General features: G+C 32.9%; 1 protein-coding gene and 1 long non-coding RNA gene across 2 annotated transcripts in view; both read right to left on the bottom strand.

Moving 5' to 3' along the window:
• Window positions 1-5,948: 5,948 nt before the first annotated feature.
• Window positions 5,949-19,412, bottom strand: part of LOC142231647 (protein obstructor-E-like) — a 595,922-nt gene continuing 582,458 nt past the window's right edge. Inside the window, exon 6 of the mRNA XM_075302282.1 lies at window positions 5,949-6,459. Coding sequence (XP_075158397.1) covers window positions 6,394-6,459 — 66 coding nt within the window. The 3' untranslated portion in view covers window positions 5,949-6,393. The remainder of the gene's footprint in view (window positions 6,460-19,412) is intronic.
• On the bottom strand, window positions 17,351-19,118 carry LOC142231639 (uncharacterized). Its single transcript, XR_012720847.1, has 4 exons — window positions 18,785-19,118; window positions 18,306-18,719; window positions 17,914-18,241; window positions 17,351-17,849 (listed from the first exon to the last, which is right to left on the bottom strand). It is a non-coding gene; the product is annotated as an uncharacterized LOC142231639 (long non-coding RNA).

Consider the following 19,412-nt stretch of genomic DNA (forward strand, 5'->3'; position numbering starts at 1 on the left):
GAGGCTCCAAAACCAAATCTCGGGATCGGTTTATATGGGGGCTATATATGATTATGGACTGATAAGGACCACCACCACGTACCAAATTTCAACCAGAGCGGATGAATTTTGCTTCTGCAAAAGGCACCGGAGGTCAAATCTGGGGATCGGCTTATATGGGGGTTATATATAATTATGGACCGATTTCGACCAATTTTTGCATGGGTGCTTGAGGCCATATATTAACACAACGTACCAAATTTCAACTGAATCAGATGAATTTTGGTCTTCCAAGAGGCTCCGGAGGTCAAATCTGGTGATCGGTTTATATGGGGGCTATATATAATTATGCACCAATTTTTGCATAGTTGTTAGATACCATATACTCACACCATGTACCAAATTTCAGCCAGATCGGATGAAATTTGCTTCTCTTAGAGGCTCCGCAAGCCAAATCGGGGGATCGGTTTATATGGGGGCTATATATAATTATTGACTGATGTGGACCAATTTTTGCATAGTTGTTAGAGACCATATACTAACACCACGTACCAAATTTCAGCCTCATCGGATGAAATTTTCTTCTCTTAGGGGCTCCGCAAGCCAAATCTGGGGATCGGTTTATATGGGGGCTATATATAATTATGGACTGATGAAGACCAATTTTTGCATGGTTGTATACCATGGTAAATACCATATACTAACATCATGTACCAAATTTCAGCCGGGTCGGATGAAATTTGCTTCTCTTAGAGGGTCTGCAAGCCAAATTTGGGGGTCCGTTTATATGGGGGCTATACGTAAAAGTGGACCGATATGGCCCATTTGCAATACCATCCGACCTACATCAATAACAACTACTTGTGCCAAGTTTCAGGTAGCGTGATTTCAACAGACGGATGGACGGACATGCTCAGATCGACTCAAAATTTCACCACGACCCAGAATATATATACTTTATGGGGTCTTAAAGCAATATTTCGATGTGTTACAAACGGAATGACAAAGTTGATATACCTTCATCCTATAGTGGAGGGTATAAAAAAAAAACGGGTTATAAAGTATAAATAATGGAAATAAAAAATAAACACAAATAGTTATTCGCGAGAAATTATAAGACCAAAATTTTAATAAAAATTTAACTGCTAAGTTAAATTAAAAATGCCCTTTCAACAGAAGCGTTTGAAAAAACAAAAATAATGCTATTGCATTATTTTCGTTCTTTTTATACCCTGCGCCACACTGTGGAACAGGGTATTATAAGTTAGTGCATATGCTTGTAACACCCACACCCTCACAAAAAATCGCTTCTGTAACATATACTCCCAAACATATTTTGCTTCAATCATATACACTTTTGGGTATTGCCCAAACATTTATATGTTTGATCTCTTCCAATATATAATATGTTTGAAAGCATATTGGTCTAAACAATATATGTTTGGGTAGTCTAAGTTCCAAACATTTTGTATTTTAGCATCCAAATTCAATAACGTTGTCTTCCAAAAAACAATATGTTATTATGTGACCATATAATATGTTTGGAAGCATTTTGCTCCCAAAAATATTATATGCTTAAAAAAATTCTCCCAAACAATATTGTGCTCAAAAATGTATTTATTTATTTATATATTTACAATCATAATGAATTATGAAAATAAACAGGTAATATAGGTGCTAACAACATAGGTTTTCGACCTGAATGCTCAAAATTTTGTTTCTGCCTAATTGTATATTCCCCCACATTCTTTCTCACTTCCACGAGATTTTTTAGTTCTTAGCACCTTTTTCTGTAATACAAACATTGTAGAAGAAATTATTCAATTTTATGATTTTTTTATTTTAATTTTACCTTTTGCCGGACGGGGATTCGAACAGCGGACCACACAGTTTGTAAGGATCAAAGAAGTAGCTGATCAATTGCCCAAGGAAAAATAAAATGTTAATTTTGTAATAACAAGCAACAACCACCAACTTAATTCAATATCGCTCCCTGTTAAATAGCGCTCCAAGCTACTAAACACATATATGTTTATAGGCTATTTCTAAATTAATATATGCTTGCATCCAAGCATATTATATTTACAAACATTTTATGTCCCAAACATAATATGTTCTAAACTATTAACATATATGTCCCAAACATGTTATGCTAGTTTATGAACATTATATGCTTGCACTCAAAAATATTGTGTTTAAAAATTTGTGTTCCAAACATATAATGTTTATAGCCAAACATATGAAAAACAGTCTTTTTCATCCGTGCAGAAGGAGACGAGATAGACACATGGTGTCTTTGGCAATAATGCTCAGGGTGGGTCCCTGAGTCGATATAACCATGTCCGTATGTCCGTCCGTCTGTCTGTGCACACATTTCTAAATTTGGGGACAAGAGCCGGAAAATACTGGCAACACTGATTGCAATCGATTGTATGGGTGCACTTCCAAGCAAATGGTCGGCTTTTTTTCGGAAAAACTGGACATGTCACAGTCGTACCAATAGAACAACGCAGAACAGAAAATTGTTTCTGAGGGGTACACAAGCATTTATTTGCCAGTTGTCTTCCAAGAAATCAAGCAAACCAACCGCCGAAGACCGATCACTCATCACGACAATCGGCTCAAACAACTGCATTTTTGAGCACTCAAGACACCTCCAAGAGTTTCCGAAAGTCTGATCTGGATCGGTTTATATGGAGCTATATACAATTATGGACCGATTACACCAATTTGTGTATGTATATGAGAGAGCATACATAGGGTGGCTGACATGTAATGCAACAAAGTAAAGCGTTATTTCTTTCATTTCTATACACACTACGATACAATGGTGATGGGAGTATAACAAGTTTGTCATTTTTGTTTTGTTTTGATAACCTACCCAAAATAGGTTATTTGATTGATCGATTTGGGGTCAAGATTCTGTAGGTTTTTCAGAACCACAATTTGGTGTGTATTTTTGCTTGCGATTGCTGTTTCTATGATCCTGTGTTCTGCGACCTTACGGTCTCTGACGTTTGCAATTTTTAAACCTTTTCTCGTTCAATGGGGTCGGTCCCCACTGACCCTTCTGTTTATATATGTTGAATCTTATTGAGTACCGCGGAGCCCCTATTGACTCAACGGTGTCCTTACTGACCCAAATCTCGAATACCAAACTTTTGAGTCCCTATTGACTCGCTGTGGTCCTTACTGGCCCATAGAGTCCCTTCTGGCTCAGGGGGTCATTTTTGGCCCATTTTAAGTGTATAAATAAATATTTTCGGAGCAACTAAATAAATTACAAATAATGGACCAACAAAGCCATCACACGATGCCCGAAATGTTCTGCGGTATTTTGGGCCACACGCGGCGTGGTGCGGTCTTGAGATGATCGATACTTTGGTACTATTTACACACAAAAAATTCTCACCAAAATAGTTATACCCTCCACCATAGGATGGGGGGTATATTAACTTTGTTATTCCGTTTGTAACACATCGAAATATTGCTCCAAGACCCCATAAAGTATATATATTCTGGGTCGTGGTGAAATTCTGAGTCGATCTGAGCATGTCCGTATGTTGAAATCACGCTAACTTCCGAACGAAACAAGCTATCGACTTGAAACTTGGCACAAGTAGTTGTTATTGATGTAGGTCGGATGGTATTGCAAATGGGCCATATCGGTCCACTTTTGCGTATAGCCCCCATATAAACGGACCCCCAAATTTGGCTTGCAGACCCTCTAAGAGAAGCAAATTTCATCCGATCTGGCTGAAATTTGGTATATGGTGTTAGTATATGGTGTCTAACAACCACGCAAAAACTGGTCCACATCGATTCTTAATTATATATAGCCCCCATATAAACCGATCTCCCGATTTGGCTTGCGGAGCCTCTAAGAGAAGCAAATTTCATCCGATCCGGCTGAAATTTGGTACATAATGTTAGTAAATGATCTCTAATGACCATGCAAAAATTGGTCCCCATCGGTCCATAATTATATATAGCCCCCATATAAACCGATCACCAGTTTTAACCTCCGAAGCATCTTGGAGGACCAAAATTCATCTGATTCAGTTGAAATTTGGTACGTGGTGTTAATATATGGCCTCAACCACCCGTGCAAAAATTGGTCGAAATCGGTCAATAATTATATATAGGCCCCATATAAACCGATCCCCAGATTTGACCTCCGGAGACCCTTGGAAGAGCAAAATTCATCCGATTCGGTTGAAAGTTGGTACGTGATGTTAATATGTGGTATCCAACAACCTGCAGGAATTGGTTCAATCAGTCCATAATTATATATAACCCCCATATAAACCGATCCCAGATTTGACCTCTGGTGCCTTTTGGAGAAGAAAAATTCATATGATCTGGTTGAAATTTGGTACGTGGTGGTAGTATATGATATTTAACAACCATGCCAAAAGTGGTCCATATCAGTCCATAATCATATATAGCCCCCATATAAACCGATCCCGAGATTTGGTTTTGGAGCCTCTTGGAGGAGCAAATTTCATCCGAGTCAGTTGAAATTTGGTACATTGTGCTAGTATATGGCCGTTAACAACCATGCCTAACTAGGTCCATATCGGTCTATAGTTATATATAGCCCTCAGATAAATCGATCCCCAATCACACAAAAATTATTTGTAGACTTACCCATACATAACTTTTTTGTCTAATATATACCACGTATGGACTAACTCACAATTTAGAAAACGATGTTAAGAAGTTTTAAGATACCGCAACCCAAGTAATTCGTTTTTGGATGGCAGTCTTTGGTAGAAGTTTCTACGCAATCCATGGTATAGGGTTCATAAGATTCGGCCTGGCCGAACTTACGGCCGTATATACTTGTTTCAATTAAACACTTAATTGAATTTGGAAACGGATTCAATTAATATGGTAATTGATTCAAATAATTATGTAATCAAATCCGAATAAAAACCAATTTAAAAAATGATTGATATTTGTTACGTTTCCAATTAAAATATTAATTAATTCAATCAATTCGGAAATAACTTTCAATTACAAACGTGATTGAAAAATTTTCCGTTTCCAATTATACATGTGATTTATCCAATCTTCTTTGTGATTGAAATTGAATAATTTTGAGAGATGGAAAGAGCAAGAATAGAACAAGAGCATGGGTATTTATTCAACAACGTATGATGTAGAGATCTGTCTGTGGAAGTAACTCGTACAGAACTGTTGCGTTTTTGTTTTTCGCGTAAATTGAAAAACATGAATGGCGACATTCCGTGACAAAAGTCAACTAAATTTTTAATTGAAAATCGTGTTGGTTTTCAATCAAAATGGGTGATTGATTATATCATTTTCGTGATTGAAGACATTTTATTTAAAAAAATTATTGAATCTCCGATTTTCGTGATTGAAACCAAAAAATTTTTTTTGTGTGTAGTTACGAAAAAAAAATTGTTAAAATTAATTAATTTTTTCAAAAACTAACCAAAATTTTCTTTCCTGGTGAGTTCATGTTTCTTCAGTGTACCCCATCAACCATATAGTCCAGATAGTGCTCCTTCCGATTACCACAGTTTCTAATCAACATTTTCGTTCTTAATGAGATAAAAGATAAGATAAAGATTGATTCGCGGATTGAGCCAAATACGAGTCTTTTTTTCGTCGCAGTATCTGTATGCTGCTAGAAAGATGGGAAAAGTAGTGGATAGTGATGGACAAAACTTCGATTGATCCAATTTTTATTTTCTGAAAAAATGGCCAAATATGTGAAAAAAATCCGCTATATGTGTGAAAAAAATTACCACTATAGTATCCTAACCCTTAATGCATTCTTTCTCTCCGTGTATACAAAGTCCTTTTATTCTCACATTCCACTTCATTCATATCGATGAAGATACTTGGCCTTGTTGGTTGATGTTGTTGCTGTTATACTTTTAATGGTCTAATTTTGTTCTAAATTATTTTTTAAAATAATGAAGAAAACATCCACTTCGTTGTTTTTTTTTTTTTTTTTGTTTTTTGTTTTATTTGTGAATTAAATTTGTAGTAGAATTTATTTGCTCTTATATTTGTAAAAAAAAAATGATGATAATAGTAGGGGAAGCTACCAAACACTATATTTCATTATAAGTCGTTCTTCTTTCGTCGTGTTACTCTGCGGACCAGTCACAAAAAGGCCACTTCCGGGTGGGTTCATCAATTCACTTCTCTGTGTTGAAATATTGCAGTTATTTCAGATCTGTAGATGATGTTAATTAGGTTACTGCGTCACAAGAAAATAAATGGAAAATATGCTGTTGTTGCTGTTGCTGATGTTTCTGATGGTGGTGGTGGTAGTGTGAGAGTGAGCGATGATGTTGTTGTTGTTTTTGTTTTAGATTTTATGTAGATGCTGTAGTAGTTGTTGTGTTAAATTACTTTTTCTTGTGTTTTTATTTTTTAATTTCTGGCTCTTTGGAAGTTTTTACCCTGCAATGGTAATGGTGGTACACCTTCATTGGCCAACTGCAAATATATGAAGCGAAAAATTAAGAAAAAAATTGTTAGTTAAATTATAAAAAAAGGAACAAGATAATTGTAGTGGAAAAATACATTAGAATAATTAAATGGTAAAATGCAAATTATGCCAAGGATAACTGAGCTGGCATTCCAGTAAAGTGATTGTGGTATTGTATATCTAATTTAATGTCCCACGCACAGTTTCAACAACGAAGTTAATTGTTACAATTATTTTTTTTTAATTCAAATTGCAGCAATGACTAAAACAATAATAGGCCTGTTTTCTGTTAGTACTGGATGTATCGTTTGCATGAGCCATCCTGAACAATATTGCACTGGTGCCAGTATTTTAATTCACAATAGCTATTAACACAAAAAAAAATTCTGATTCATTTTCACAGTTTTAATTCGGCATAGAAAAAAAATCTTGTTTAAGAAATTAATTGATTTCATTACCCAATGTCAATTAATTTTTTAATTGTTCAATTAAAAGTTTAATTGATGTTGATTGCAAAACTCAATTAATTTTCTAATTCAAAAAGGTAACAATTTGCAATTACTTTCTGAATTGGCTTAGAGTTTTTATTTGGATTAATTGCAAAACTCAATTAATTATACCCTGCGCCACACTGTGGAACAGGGTATTATAAGTTAGTACATATGTTTGTAACACCCAGAAGGAGACGAGATAGACACATGGTGTCTTTGACAATAATGCTCAGGGTGGGCTCCTGTGTCGATATAACCATATCCGTCTGTCCGTCCGTCCGTCCGTCCGTCCGTCTGTCTGTGAACACATTTTTGTGATCAAAGTCTAGATCGCAATTTAAGTCCAATCGCCTTCAAATTTGGCACATGTTCCTAATTTGGGTCAGAATTGACCCCTATTGATTTTGGAAGAAATCGGTTCAGATTTAGATATAGCTCCCATATATATATCTTTCGCCCGATATGGACTTATATGGCCCCAGAAGCCAGATTTTTGGCCGAATTTGGTTGAAATTTTGCACTAGTAGTACAATTAGTAGTATAGTCAAGTGTGCAAAATTTGATTGAAATCGGTTCAGATTTAGATATAGCTCCCATATATATCTTTCGCCCGATATGGACTAATATGGTCCTAAAAGCCATAGTTTTGGCCCAATTTGGTTGAAATTTTGCACAGGGAGTAGATTTAACATTGTAGCTATGTGCGCCAAATTTGGTTGAAATCGATTGAGATTTAGATATAGCTCCCATATATATCTTTCGCCCGATATGCACTTATATGGACCCAGAAGCCAGAGTTTTATCCCGATTAGTTTGAAATTTTGCACAAGGAGTACAATTGGTAGTATAGTCATGTGTGCCAAATTTGATTGAAATCGGTTCAGATTTAGATATAGCTGCCATATATATGTTTCGCCCGATATGGACTTATATGGCCCCAGAATCCAGAGTTTTGGCCCAATTTGGTTGAAATTTTGCACTAGGAGTACAATTAGTAATATAGTCATGTGTGCCAAATTTGATTGAAATCGGTTCAGATTTAGATATAGCTCCCATATATATGTTTTTCTGATTTCGAAAATACCAACATTTTCCTTGTTAAATCGCCACTGCTTAGTCGAAAAGTTGTAAGAATGACTCTAATTTTCCTAAACTTCTAATACATATATATCGAGCGATAAATCATAAATAAACTTTTGCGAAGTTTCCTTAAAATTGTTTCAGATTTAAATGTTTCCCATATTTTTTACTAAAATTGTGTTCCACCCTAGTGCATTAGCCAACTTAAATTTTGAGTCTATAGATTTTGTAAAAGTCTATCAAATCCTGTCCAAATCGAGTTATATTTAAATGTATGTACCTTTATATATAGCATCCAACACATTTGACGGATGTGATATGGTATCGAAAATTTAGATCTACAAAGTGGTGCAGGGTATAATATAGTCGGCCCGGCCCGATTTTAGACTTTCCTTACTTGTTTTTTAATTGATTCAATTAAAAGTTTAATTGATGTTGATTGCAAAACTCAATTAATTTTTTAATTCAAAAAAGTAACAATTTTCAATTACTTTCTAAATTGGCTTAGAGTTTTTATTTGGATTAACAATTGATTGTTTGAAATACATTTTTAATTCAAAATTTAAAAAATGTTAATCACTTTTTTAACTGACTTAGTCTTCCGAATTTAATTAAAAAGTTAATTGTATCAATTAATTTTTTAATTAAACATTTTAAAACTTTCAATCATTGACTTAATTAACTTAATGTTTCTATCTTGATTGAAAAGTTAGTTGTATCAATTAATTTATTAATTGAAAAAATGTTCTACTTCAATTAACTTTTTAATTGGAAATATTTTGGTGATATTTTTTTCTGTGAACTGTGATTAATTGCATGCATTAAAAATTGGGGCACAAGTTGTATACCATGCGCCACACTGTACAACAGGGTATTTTAAGTTAGTGCATATGTTTGCAATACCCAGAAGGAGACGAGATAGACACATTGTGACTTTGGACATAATGCTCAGGTTGTGTCCCTGAATTAATCTAGCCATGCCCGTTATCTGTCCGTCCGTACGTCTGTCTGTGAACACATATTTGTGACCGACTTCAAATTGGGCACAAGTTTTCTGTTTTGGGTCAGAGTAGAACCCTATTGATTTTGGAAGAAATCGGTTTAGATTTAGATATAGTTCCCATATATATCATTCGCCCAATATGCACTTATATAGCCCCAGAAGCCAGAGTTTTACCCTAATTTGCTTGAAATTTTGCACAAGGAGAAAAATTAGCACTATAGTCAAGTGTGCCAAAGTTTATTGAAATCGGTTCAGATATAGCTCCCATATATATCTTTCGCCCGGTATGAACCTCTATGACCCTAGAAGCCAGATTTTTTCTTTCTAATTTGCTAGAAATTTTTCACTAGATGTACAATTAGTAGTGTAGTCAAGTGTGCTCAATTTTATTGAAATCGGTTCAGATTAAGATATAGCTCACATATATAACTTTCATCCGATTTTCCGTCACATGGCCACAGATGTCAAAGTTGTAATCCGATTTACGTAACATAACAAAAACTTTATATATAGCACCCAACATATTTGACGGATTTGATTTGGTATCGAAAATGAGGATCTACAAATAATATATGTTAGTCGGCACCGCCCGACTTAAGACTTTCCTTACTTGTTATAATTGGAATTTGATGATATCAAATTGGTGCGTAATAGTATGATTGCTTGGAAAAAATTGCTACTTAAGTGGCGTGGCAATGCGAGAAGTTAACTCAAGTATTTACACAAAAAAAAAAAATATATCAAAATATTTCCAATTAAAAAGTTATTCGAAGCTGGAAACGTATTCAATTAAAAATTTCATTGATCGAATTAACTGTTTAATCAAACTAGAAACAGTAAGTCAATTAGATCAATGAAGATTTTTAAAAACAAAATTATGATACAATTCAGCTTTTAATCAAGACTCGGAGGACTAACCCACATTTTCATGAAGTTCCATTAGTGCTACGTTAGCTAACGAACTTTTAAACTACACTATGGACATATCTGTCATCTTGTCTACATATTCCAATTAGGAATTGTTGAAAACTTTTCAGTTAAAATTAACCGTAGATAAGATATTTGCAATTTACTTTCTGATAACAGGCAGTTAAAGCCTAAGAATTACAAGAAAATAGCCGTAAATCAGTTAAAAATTTTTTGGAATTTTCAATAAAAAATGCATTAGTACAATCAATGTTTTAATCAAAATAAAAACACAAAGTCAATGAAGAAAGTTATTGAAAATAGTCTTAACGCCTTTAATTAAAATAGTGAAAATAGTCTTAACAAAAGTATACGGCCGTAATTTCGGCCAGGACGAATCTTATGTATCCTCCACCATGGATTGCATAGAAACTTCTAGGAAAGAAAGACTGTCATCCACAATCGAATTACTTGGGTTGCGATAACACTTGCCGATGGCAAGTTATCTTAAAACTTCTTAACACCGTGTTCTCAATTGTAAGTTACGGGGTATATATTAAACAAAAAAAATGTTTTTCTATATATATATATATATATATATATATATATATATATATATATATATATATATATATATATATATATATATATATATATATATATATATATATATATATATATATATATATATATATATATATATATATATATATATATATATATATATATATATATATACGGATCGAATTGTTTGGGGACACATTTTTTTTTAAATTTGTAATAGATATTTAAAATAATTACTTCATTCCAATGCCATCCCTCTTGGTTTTAAATTTTTTCTTTTCCGAAAAACCTTACAAAAGCGGTTTAACTATATATTGCATTGTTTGAGGTCTTAAAATCAGTATATTGCTTCGTTTGAGGTCATGTCCTCATATTACTCGTTATATAAAGTAGTGAATGGTGTTACCATATTTTTTTGCATTCTTCACTTTTCTTCCGCTCTAAATCTGCCGGCTCTGACTTTTTAAATGTCATTTCTATTTCTATGTATGCAACGTACTCACATAGAAATCAGTATTCCATCGCATATGTATTTGTTTGTTATGAAAGACGATGAGTGGCTCTCATGAAAAATAAAAAACAATTATAATTTTAGATGGTTGCTTTGAATTTTAAAGATATGTCTTCAGGACGCTAAAAATATAAATCTGGAAATCAGTCCATACATATATCTAATTATGGGCCAACACAAACAAACCTCCAGGAGACTAAAAAAGTCAAATCTGGAACGAGCCGATGAACCGATGTGAACCACTTCTTAAATGCTTGGGGGTGAATACCGAATTTCAGATGGATCATGATACCAAAAGCCTTCAAGATGCTCAATATACCTCCTTCCAAATGGTCTATTTTCAATATCTGGCGACGAATAACAAAACGAAAGTCTTTATGTAAAATCACGATACCTGTATTCATTTGAACGTTAGCTTGGCGGTTTAATGGACTCACATACATGGTTAGATAGACTCAGATTTTAACAGCGAACTACACTTTATGGAGTTACATTTGTTCTCTGAACGATTGAAAGGGTATCATTCTTCCTTATCTGCCTATGTCCGTCAGTGTGTAGTGCCACCCGAAAAACAAATATATTTTGTGAAAATAACAATTTTTACCCATAAAACAAGTAAGCAATATCTAAAATAGAGCGGGACACTAATGTCCTGTCCCAGTATATCGAACGAAAGCTTTCTTTCGAATTCCAAACGAAATAAAATTGAGTTTGGTTCCTCAATTTCGAAGGTTCGGTTAGGTTATGTGGCAGCCCGATGTATCAGGCTCACTTAGACTATTGAGTCCATTGTGATACCACATTGGTGAACTTCTCTCTTATCACTGAGAGCTACCCGATTCCATGTTAAGCTCAATAACAAGGGACCTCCTTTTTATAGCCGAGTGCGAACGGCGTTCCACATTGCAGTGAAACCACTTAGAGAAGCTTTGAAACCCTCAGAAATGTCACCAGCATTACTGAGGTGGGATAATCCACCGCTGAAAAACTTTTTGGTGTTCGGTCGAAGCAGGAATCGAACCCACGACCTTGTGTATGCAAGGTGGGCATGCTAACCATTGCAACACGGTGGCTCCATCCTCAATTTCGAAAGGCAAGTCACTTTACATTTTGTTGTCGAGAAATAAACCATCATATACAAAATGTGTCAAGGAAAAAGTAAAAACATTGTTAACATTTGAATGAATTCTCAGGCCAAACATTTTAAAATACTCTTTTTTGATAATCAATGTATCTAACAAATCGAATTTTCTAAAACCAAATTCATTTGACTTCAAGTGACTGTGTGTTCTTTCGAATGGGTTTTCGGCAGGGCAAAAGACAAAATTATCCACTATTATTCTAGAAGTACTTTTCTGTCTCAGCAAAACTTTGCTGTAATTTTGTTTGTTTGTAATCAAATAAATGATTGTCAGATAAAATATGAATACGAACATTAATCTAAAATGAGTTTAAACTCTTTCGGAAGTTATAGAGAAAACATTAAACAACAATTATATAAGCATCATAAAATCGATTCAGCTACGGTAAAGGTATTTTTGAAAAATGTTTTTGGGTTGATTGTTAAAATTATTCGCGCCTTTGCTTTACCGAACGAGGATCGGAGTTGTCCGTGATTTTTTGAAAAATAGAAAGCACTAATATTCGATGCTTGTTTATGGAAAGCATTTGTATCTTTTTCCTTATTTATTTTATTCCAAATCATTTGCATTATAAACAAATCATATTCACTTATATATACATATAAAATAGGTATAAAAAACCGATAAAGTTCTGTGTCGTATGATGACAGGCGATGAGAAGAGAATCTAGTGGTAAACTCAGCGGCACCTGAAGACCATATTGTGAGAAGGCGGAAACTGTTACATCGGCCGGGACGTGATTGCCACCGATAAGTGCGATTCACTATTCCAAAGTATTGATTCCAAAAAGTGTAAATTTTCCATGATAAGTCATCCTCTGCTCGTCTTTGGTTGAATTGGGCGGCAAACTGCTGCCTCATCTCCAGATTTGAATTTTTTCTAAAATTTCTCGCTGACCACAAACACCAATCGATGTATGGAGAGCGTGTATGAAAATAAATCACCAAAATGTTTTCTTCAAAACTTAATATAAAAATAAAATGGAACAACGTAATGTAATGGATTGTTGTGTTTCTTTCCTTGTTTTTTTTTTTTTTTTTTTTTTTGTATTTCACGTTAACCTTGTTGATTAATTGGATAGTATTTTAGAGTTCAAGTAATAGGTCTATTCGCGTACTTTTTTTTATCAATAATGATTCAGTAAAAACTGAAAATATAAATTTGTTTATGTTTATGAAGCGAGCATTTCTACGTGTTTTGGAAAAACTAAAGCCGCTTTAAAGTAAAGAAAAAAACTAAAGCATACGCCTGCTTAAAAGAGTGTATTTTTCTTACTTTGGGCCTGTTCGACACCGAAACTTTTTACTAGCATTGGAAAAATTTGACGCAAATCGAGGTGAGTATAATTTCATTAGCGCAGGGGGCATGGCATGTTTTGATTATATCAAGAAGAACAAAAACCAGCCGGCGGGTTATGCTAGTTTTTGCAAAATTTTACTGGGAAAAATATATAGCATTTGTACCTTTTTGGGGTAAACAAATGACTCCCACTAAAAATGTATGAAAATTATCCAAAATTATTGGGTGCGCGAACGGAACTAATTGTTCACAAATTTTTTGACATAGCACTAACATGATTGCACAGCTTGTTTGTCTGTAAAGGCTGGTACTATGTTCATTCTTGCGATAAATTTTATAGAAATCGTTATTTCGCACATAATAAGCGGTGTTTATTTAGGTAACTAGGAGCGCTATTTAACAAGGAGCGTTATTCAATTAAGTATTTACACCCAATATCACATAATCCTAGCCCTTTATTATAACAAGAAGAAGAATGTGCATTTATTTATTTTAGAAGAAATTTTGTTAGTGAAAAAATACCATACAAATCTAACAAATAAGCTTCACACTATCAAACCAATTCGAGTTTAGCCGCTAAAGCTGAGTACTATGTTCAGTTTTCAAGCTGAAAATCAGCTTGTTTTCACGGTTACTTTTTTAAATTAATTAGTTCAGAAATATAAAATGATTCGCAATTAATTCCTTGTACAGTTTCCATCCACTATTTGACAAGACTTGATACAAATATAATCGTCTTCATATATATTTTTGTACTTTTAATTTAGTGTTTTGGTGAAAAATACGAACATAGTACTCACCTTTAAGGTGAGTATTAAGTTCGAGTTTAGCCGCTAAAATCGCTAAAGTGAAAACTAAATCTGTAAGAAAAATGCTTGAAATTATACATATTTGTTGCAAATTTTATTATAACTTAATGGGGAAAAGCCCAAAGCAAATTTTCACAAAGTTTGTATTCCTTAAAATGGATTATTAAAGAAAAGTAATCGTGAAAAAATCATCTTTTTAGCGGCTAAACTCGAACTTAATACCCACCTTTAAATCGTAATTTTTTCACGATTACTTTTCTTTAATAATCCATTTTAAGTAATACAAACTTTGTGAAAATTTGCTTTGGGATATTCCCCATCAAGTTATAATGAAATCTGCGACGAATATGTATAATTTTATGAAATTTGTTACTCATTTAGTTTTCACTTTAAGGTGGGTATTAAGTTCGTGTTTAGCCGCTAAAAACGTCATTTTTTCACGATTACTTTTCTTTAATAATCCATTTTAAGGAATACAAACTTTGTGAAAATTTGCTTTGGGATATTCCCCATCAAGTTATAATGAAATCTGCAACAAATATGTATAATTTTATGACTTTTTTACCGATTTAGTTTTCACTTTAGTGAAAATTAGCGGCTAAACGCGAACTTAATACTCACCTTTAGTGAAAATTAGCGGCTAAACTCGAACTTAATATCCACCTTAAACTCGAACTTAATACCTACCTTTAGCCGCTAAAGTGAAAACTAAATCAGTAAAAAAGGCATAAAAATATTCATATTTGTTGCAAATTTTATTATAACTTGATGGGGAATAGCACAAAGCAAATTTTCACAAAGTTTGTATTCCTTAAAATGGATTATTAAAGAAAAGTAATCGTGAAAAATGGCGATTTTAGCGGCTAAAATCGATCTAAATAACCACCTTAAAGCAGAGAAATTAACTCAAATGATTCGAGTTTAGCTAGTACTATGTTCGGTTTTCGCGTTGAAATTTTCGCGGTTGCTTTATTAAAAAGTTCAATATAAACAAAATGTATTAACTCAAATGATGCGAAGTTTCTTGTGCCTCTAGATTTTAGCAAGACTTGACAAGTATATTTTTGTTTTCATTTATAGTTTTGGTTATTTAAGGAAAAGTAATCGCGGAAATAAAGTGGTTTCCAACTCGAAAACCGAACATAGTACCCACCTTAAGGTAAGTACTATGTTCGCTTTTCGCGATGAATTTTTTGCGGTTACTTTATTAAAACATTGCAATATAAAGCAGATAAATTAACTCAATTGTTGTACAATTTCTTGTTCCTCTAGATTTCGTCAAGACTTTACAGGAATATTTTCTGTTTTCATATATAATGGTGATTATTTGAGGAAAAGTAATCGCGCAAATAAAGTGATTTACACTTCGAAAACAGATCATAGTACACACACACACGAACATAATGCTTTTTTAATTTTTCTAAAACAAACAATTATAAATGAAAACTCGTATGTTCTTGTTAAAATATAGATGAAAAAGACAATGCGCACCAATTGAATTAAATCATCTGATTTTAATTATACTATTTTAATAAAGTAACCGCGGAAATTTCAACGCGATAAGCGAACATAATACCGCCCTTTAACAGTGAAAATAATCTGGTTGAAATCTGGTTGGTAAGTTTAGATTTCTTAAGTAAGATTTTTTCTTAATGTAATGTTTCCTTTATCTACTTGATTATTAAGGTGGGTATTAAGTTCTTGTCTTGCCGCTAAAATCGAAACAAATTATTAAAAATAATATAAAATTATATCTCTTTGATGTCAATGTTGTTGAGTAAAACTTGGTGGGGAATACCCCAAAGCAACTTTTCACAAAGTTTATATTATTTATAATGTATTATTAAAGAAAAGTAATCGTAAAAACTGGCGGTTTTAGCGGCTAAAGGTGAGTACTAAGTTCGAGTTTTTCCGCTAAAATGAAAACTAAATTAGTAAAAAAGGCGTAAAATTATACACATTTGTTGCAAATTTTGTTATAACGTGATGGGGAATAGCCCAAAGCAAATTTTCACAAAATTTGTATTCCTTGAAATGGATTATTAAAGAAAAGTAATCGTGAAGAAATGACGATTTTAGCGGCTAAACTCGAACTTAATACCCACCTTAAAGGTGAGTATTAAGTTCGAGTTTAAAGTGAGTACTATGTTCGCATTTTGCAGCTTGAAAACTGAACATAGTACTCAGCTTTAGCCGCTAAAACCGCTAAAGTGAAAACTAAATCAGTAAAAAAGTCATACAATTATACAAATTTTGTTGCAGATTTTATTATAACTTGATAGGGAATAGCCCAAAGCAAATTTTGACAAAGTTTGTATTCCTTAAAGTGGATTAATTAAGAAAAGTAATCGTGAAAAATAGCAATTTTAGCGGCTAATGCTTAGTACTAAGTTCGTTTCTGCGAAAAACGAATATCTTCATCTATCTCCGTATATAGGATCTCAAACCCAGGGATGTTACCCTTTTTCGTGCGAAAAATCCAGGGTTGTATAAATATGTGCTTTAAAATGCTTAAAACAAAGATTTCGCATTTATTCCGCGCTAACATTTTTTATATGGAGTATAACAGTTTTTCGTGCGAAAACGTGATCTTAGTACTAGGCTTATACTCGAACTTAATACCCACCTAAAGTGTGTATTCCTTAAGGCCGGTATGCACCTCTAGCGAAATTTTCGGTAGCAAAAATTTATTTAAGTCTACAACAAAAAAACAGGGCTGTGTACACCAATTTTAAACCAGCTAATCGCTTTTAAAAATTGTTAATATACCCAATAAACACAAACGTTTGAAAAATACTAAAATTCAATAATTTTTCAAACATTTTTTCAAAGGATTAGGGTAATATTCAAGTTGAGAAATTGTTGAGAAAATCGCGTTCTCAACAAAAAACAGACATTACCCTCAACAGTAAAATTCAACACAATAGCAATAATTTCTCAATTGTAATCCTCAAATTGAAATGCATCGCTACTCAATAATTTCTCAAACAGTTTTCAATGTGAGAAAAATAAAAAATTACCATTATTGCGAATACTTTCAAACCACAATTTGTATGAAAGTCAATCCTAGTTCTAACTGAAAGTCAATACTAAATTTCTAGGGATTTTGTAAATTTTATTATTTTTTTCGTTAACAAATATAATAATCTTAAAAATAACATTAATAATATATAAAAATAATAATATAATACCAATCAAAATGTAATTATCTTATTAAACGTATTAATAAATAAAACTATGAATACAACTTTAAATATCTTAAACATTTTTACATGTATAATTCCATTTCCTCCATAATGTTGGTGTCATTAATATGCTGGCAATTTGAAATAATTACTATCGAGGAACTTGCTGGCTTGTGTGTTAAAATAGATTCCAGCAAGAGGAAATCACAAAATATCAAATTGATGACGGGATGTAAATTGATGTAATGCACATTTTCATCCAGAAGTTCTTGATATAGGAATTGTTGCACTTTGGTTTAATTGATTGCACTTTGTAAGTTTTCTGAAAACTTTTCTTTGTTGTTTCCTTCATCGGTTTTTCATCGGCCAACATCTTCCAAGAATATACCATTCAATGATTTTAGTTTTCTGCAAAACAATCGAGTTTTGTGATTTCCATTATGTTTTCATTTCACTTTTTATTTTGACTTACCAATTTGTATTTCTTCCAACTGACCACGTACTTCGTGATTTCCTCAAGAACGTTGGTGTTACAAAATTGTTATTAAAATACTGGCAATTTTCAGGAACTTGATGACCAGATAATTGGAATAAATTTCCAGCAATTTCAATTCACAAAATAACAAATTAAACCGATGATGCACATTTTCATCCAGAAGTTCTTGATATAGGAATTGTTGCACTTTGTTTAATTGGTTGCACTTTGTAAGTTTTCTGAAAACTTTTCTTTGTTGTTTCCTTCATCGGTTTTTCATCGGCCAACATCTTCCAAGAATATACCATTCAATGATTTTAGTTTTCTGCAAAACAATCGAGTTTTGTGATTTCCATTATGTTTTCATTTCACTTTTTATTTTGACTTACCAATTTGTATTTCTTCCAACTGACCACGTACTTCGTGATTTCCTCAAGAACGTTGGTGTTACAAAATTGTTGTTATTAAAATACTGGCAATTTTCAGGAACTTGATGTCCAGATAATTGGAATAAATTTCCAGCAATTTCAATTCACAAAATAACAAATTAAACCGATGATGCGATATAAATTAAACTATATCACATCGATAGTTTAATTTATATCGCATCATCGGTTTAATTTGTTATTTTGTGAATTGCGAATTATCATCCAGTAGTTGTTGATATAGAAAAGCATAAATACCAAGTTTTTTTGGTTGCACTTTGATTTATGGAAACTTTCTCTTCTCGATAAGCCACTACCATTTTTCATCGGCCAGCCTCTTAATGTGTCCAAGAATCAGCATCCAAATATTTTAGTTGTCTGCAAAGAGATTTGAGTTTAGTGACTTCCTTAAAGTTTTAATTTCGTGTTTTAGTTTTACTTACCAATTATTATAAGCAATTTCAATTGATTATTAAAAAATTTCCACATTTTTGTATTTCTTCCACGAACTTTGTTGTCAAAAGTAGTATTGAAAACCATGTGGTTTTTTCGTTGCATTTCAGGGTAGTGTTTTGTCAAAGTTTTCTCCAATTATCTTCAACACATTTTCAAAGTTTTCGTCAACATTTTGCCAAATTGGTTGTAATTCGCAAACAATTTGAAGATGAATTGAAGATGAGCTTTTTCAAGTCAAGTTGAATTTATGTTGAAAATGATATTTACCCTCAAACTGAAGAGGTGTTGCATTTGAAAAACGCTCATCCTGTGTTTATTGGGTATGTTCCAAATATTCCTCAAATAAATTGTTTATTATTTACAGACCTTTTAAAACTTTTACGCACACAATGATTGTAATACATTAAATGTTTGCTGCCAAAATATGCTTTTGACAACCCTGTTATTTTCATTAGAGGTGCGTACCAGCTTACGAAATTGAACGCTACCGAAAATTTCGATAGCATAAATAGCAATGCATTTCTTATGGGAATGAAATTTTTCGCTAGTTAAATCCGAACTTAATACCCACCTTTAGATCCATTGAAATAATTTTCTAATGTTAGTAGAGTGTAA

This window comes from Haematobia irritans, chromosome 3, assembly GCF_050003625.1.
Source record: "Haematobia irritans isolate KBUSLIRL chromosome 3, ASM5000362v1, whole genome shotgun sequence".
NCBI lineage: Eukaryota > Metazoa > Arthropoda > Insecta > Diptera > Muscidae > Haematobia > Haematobia irritans.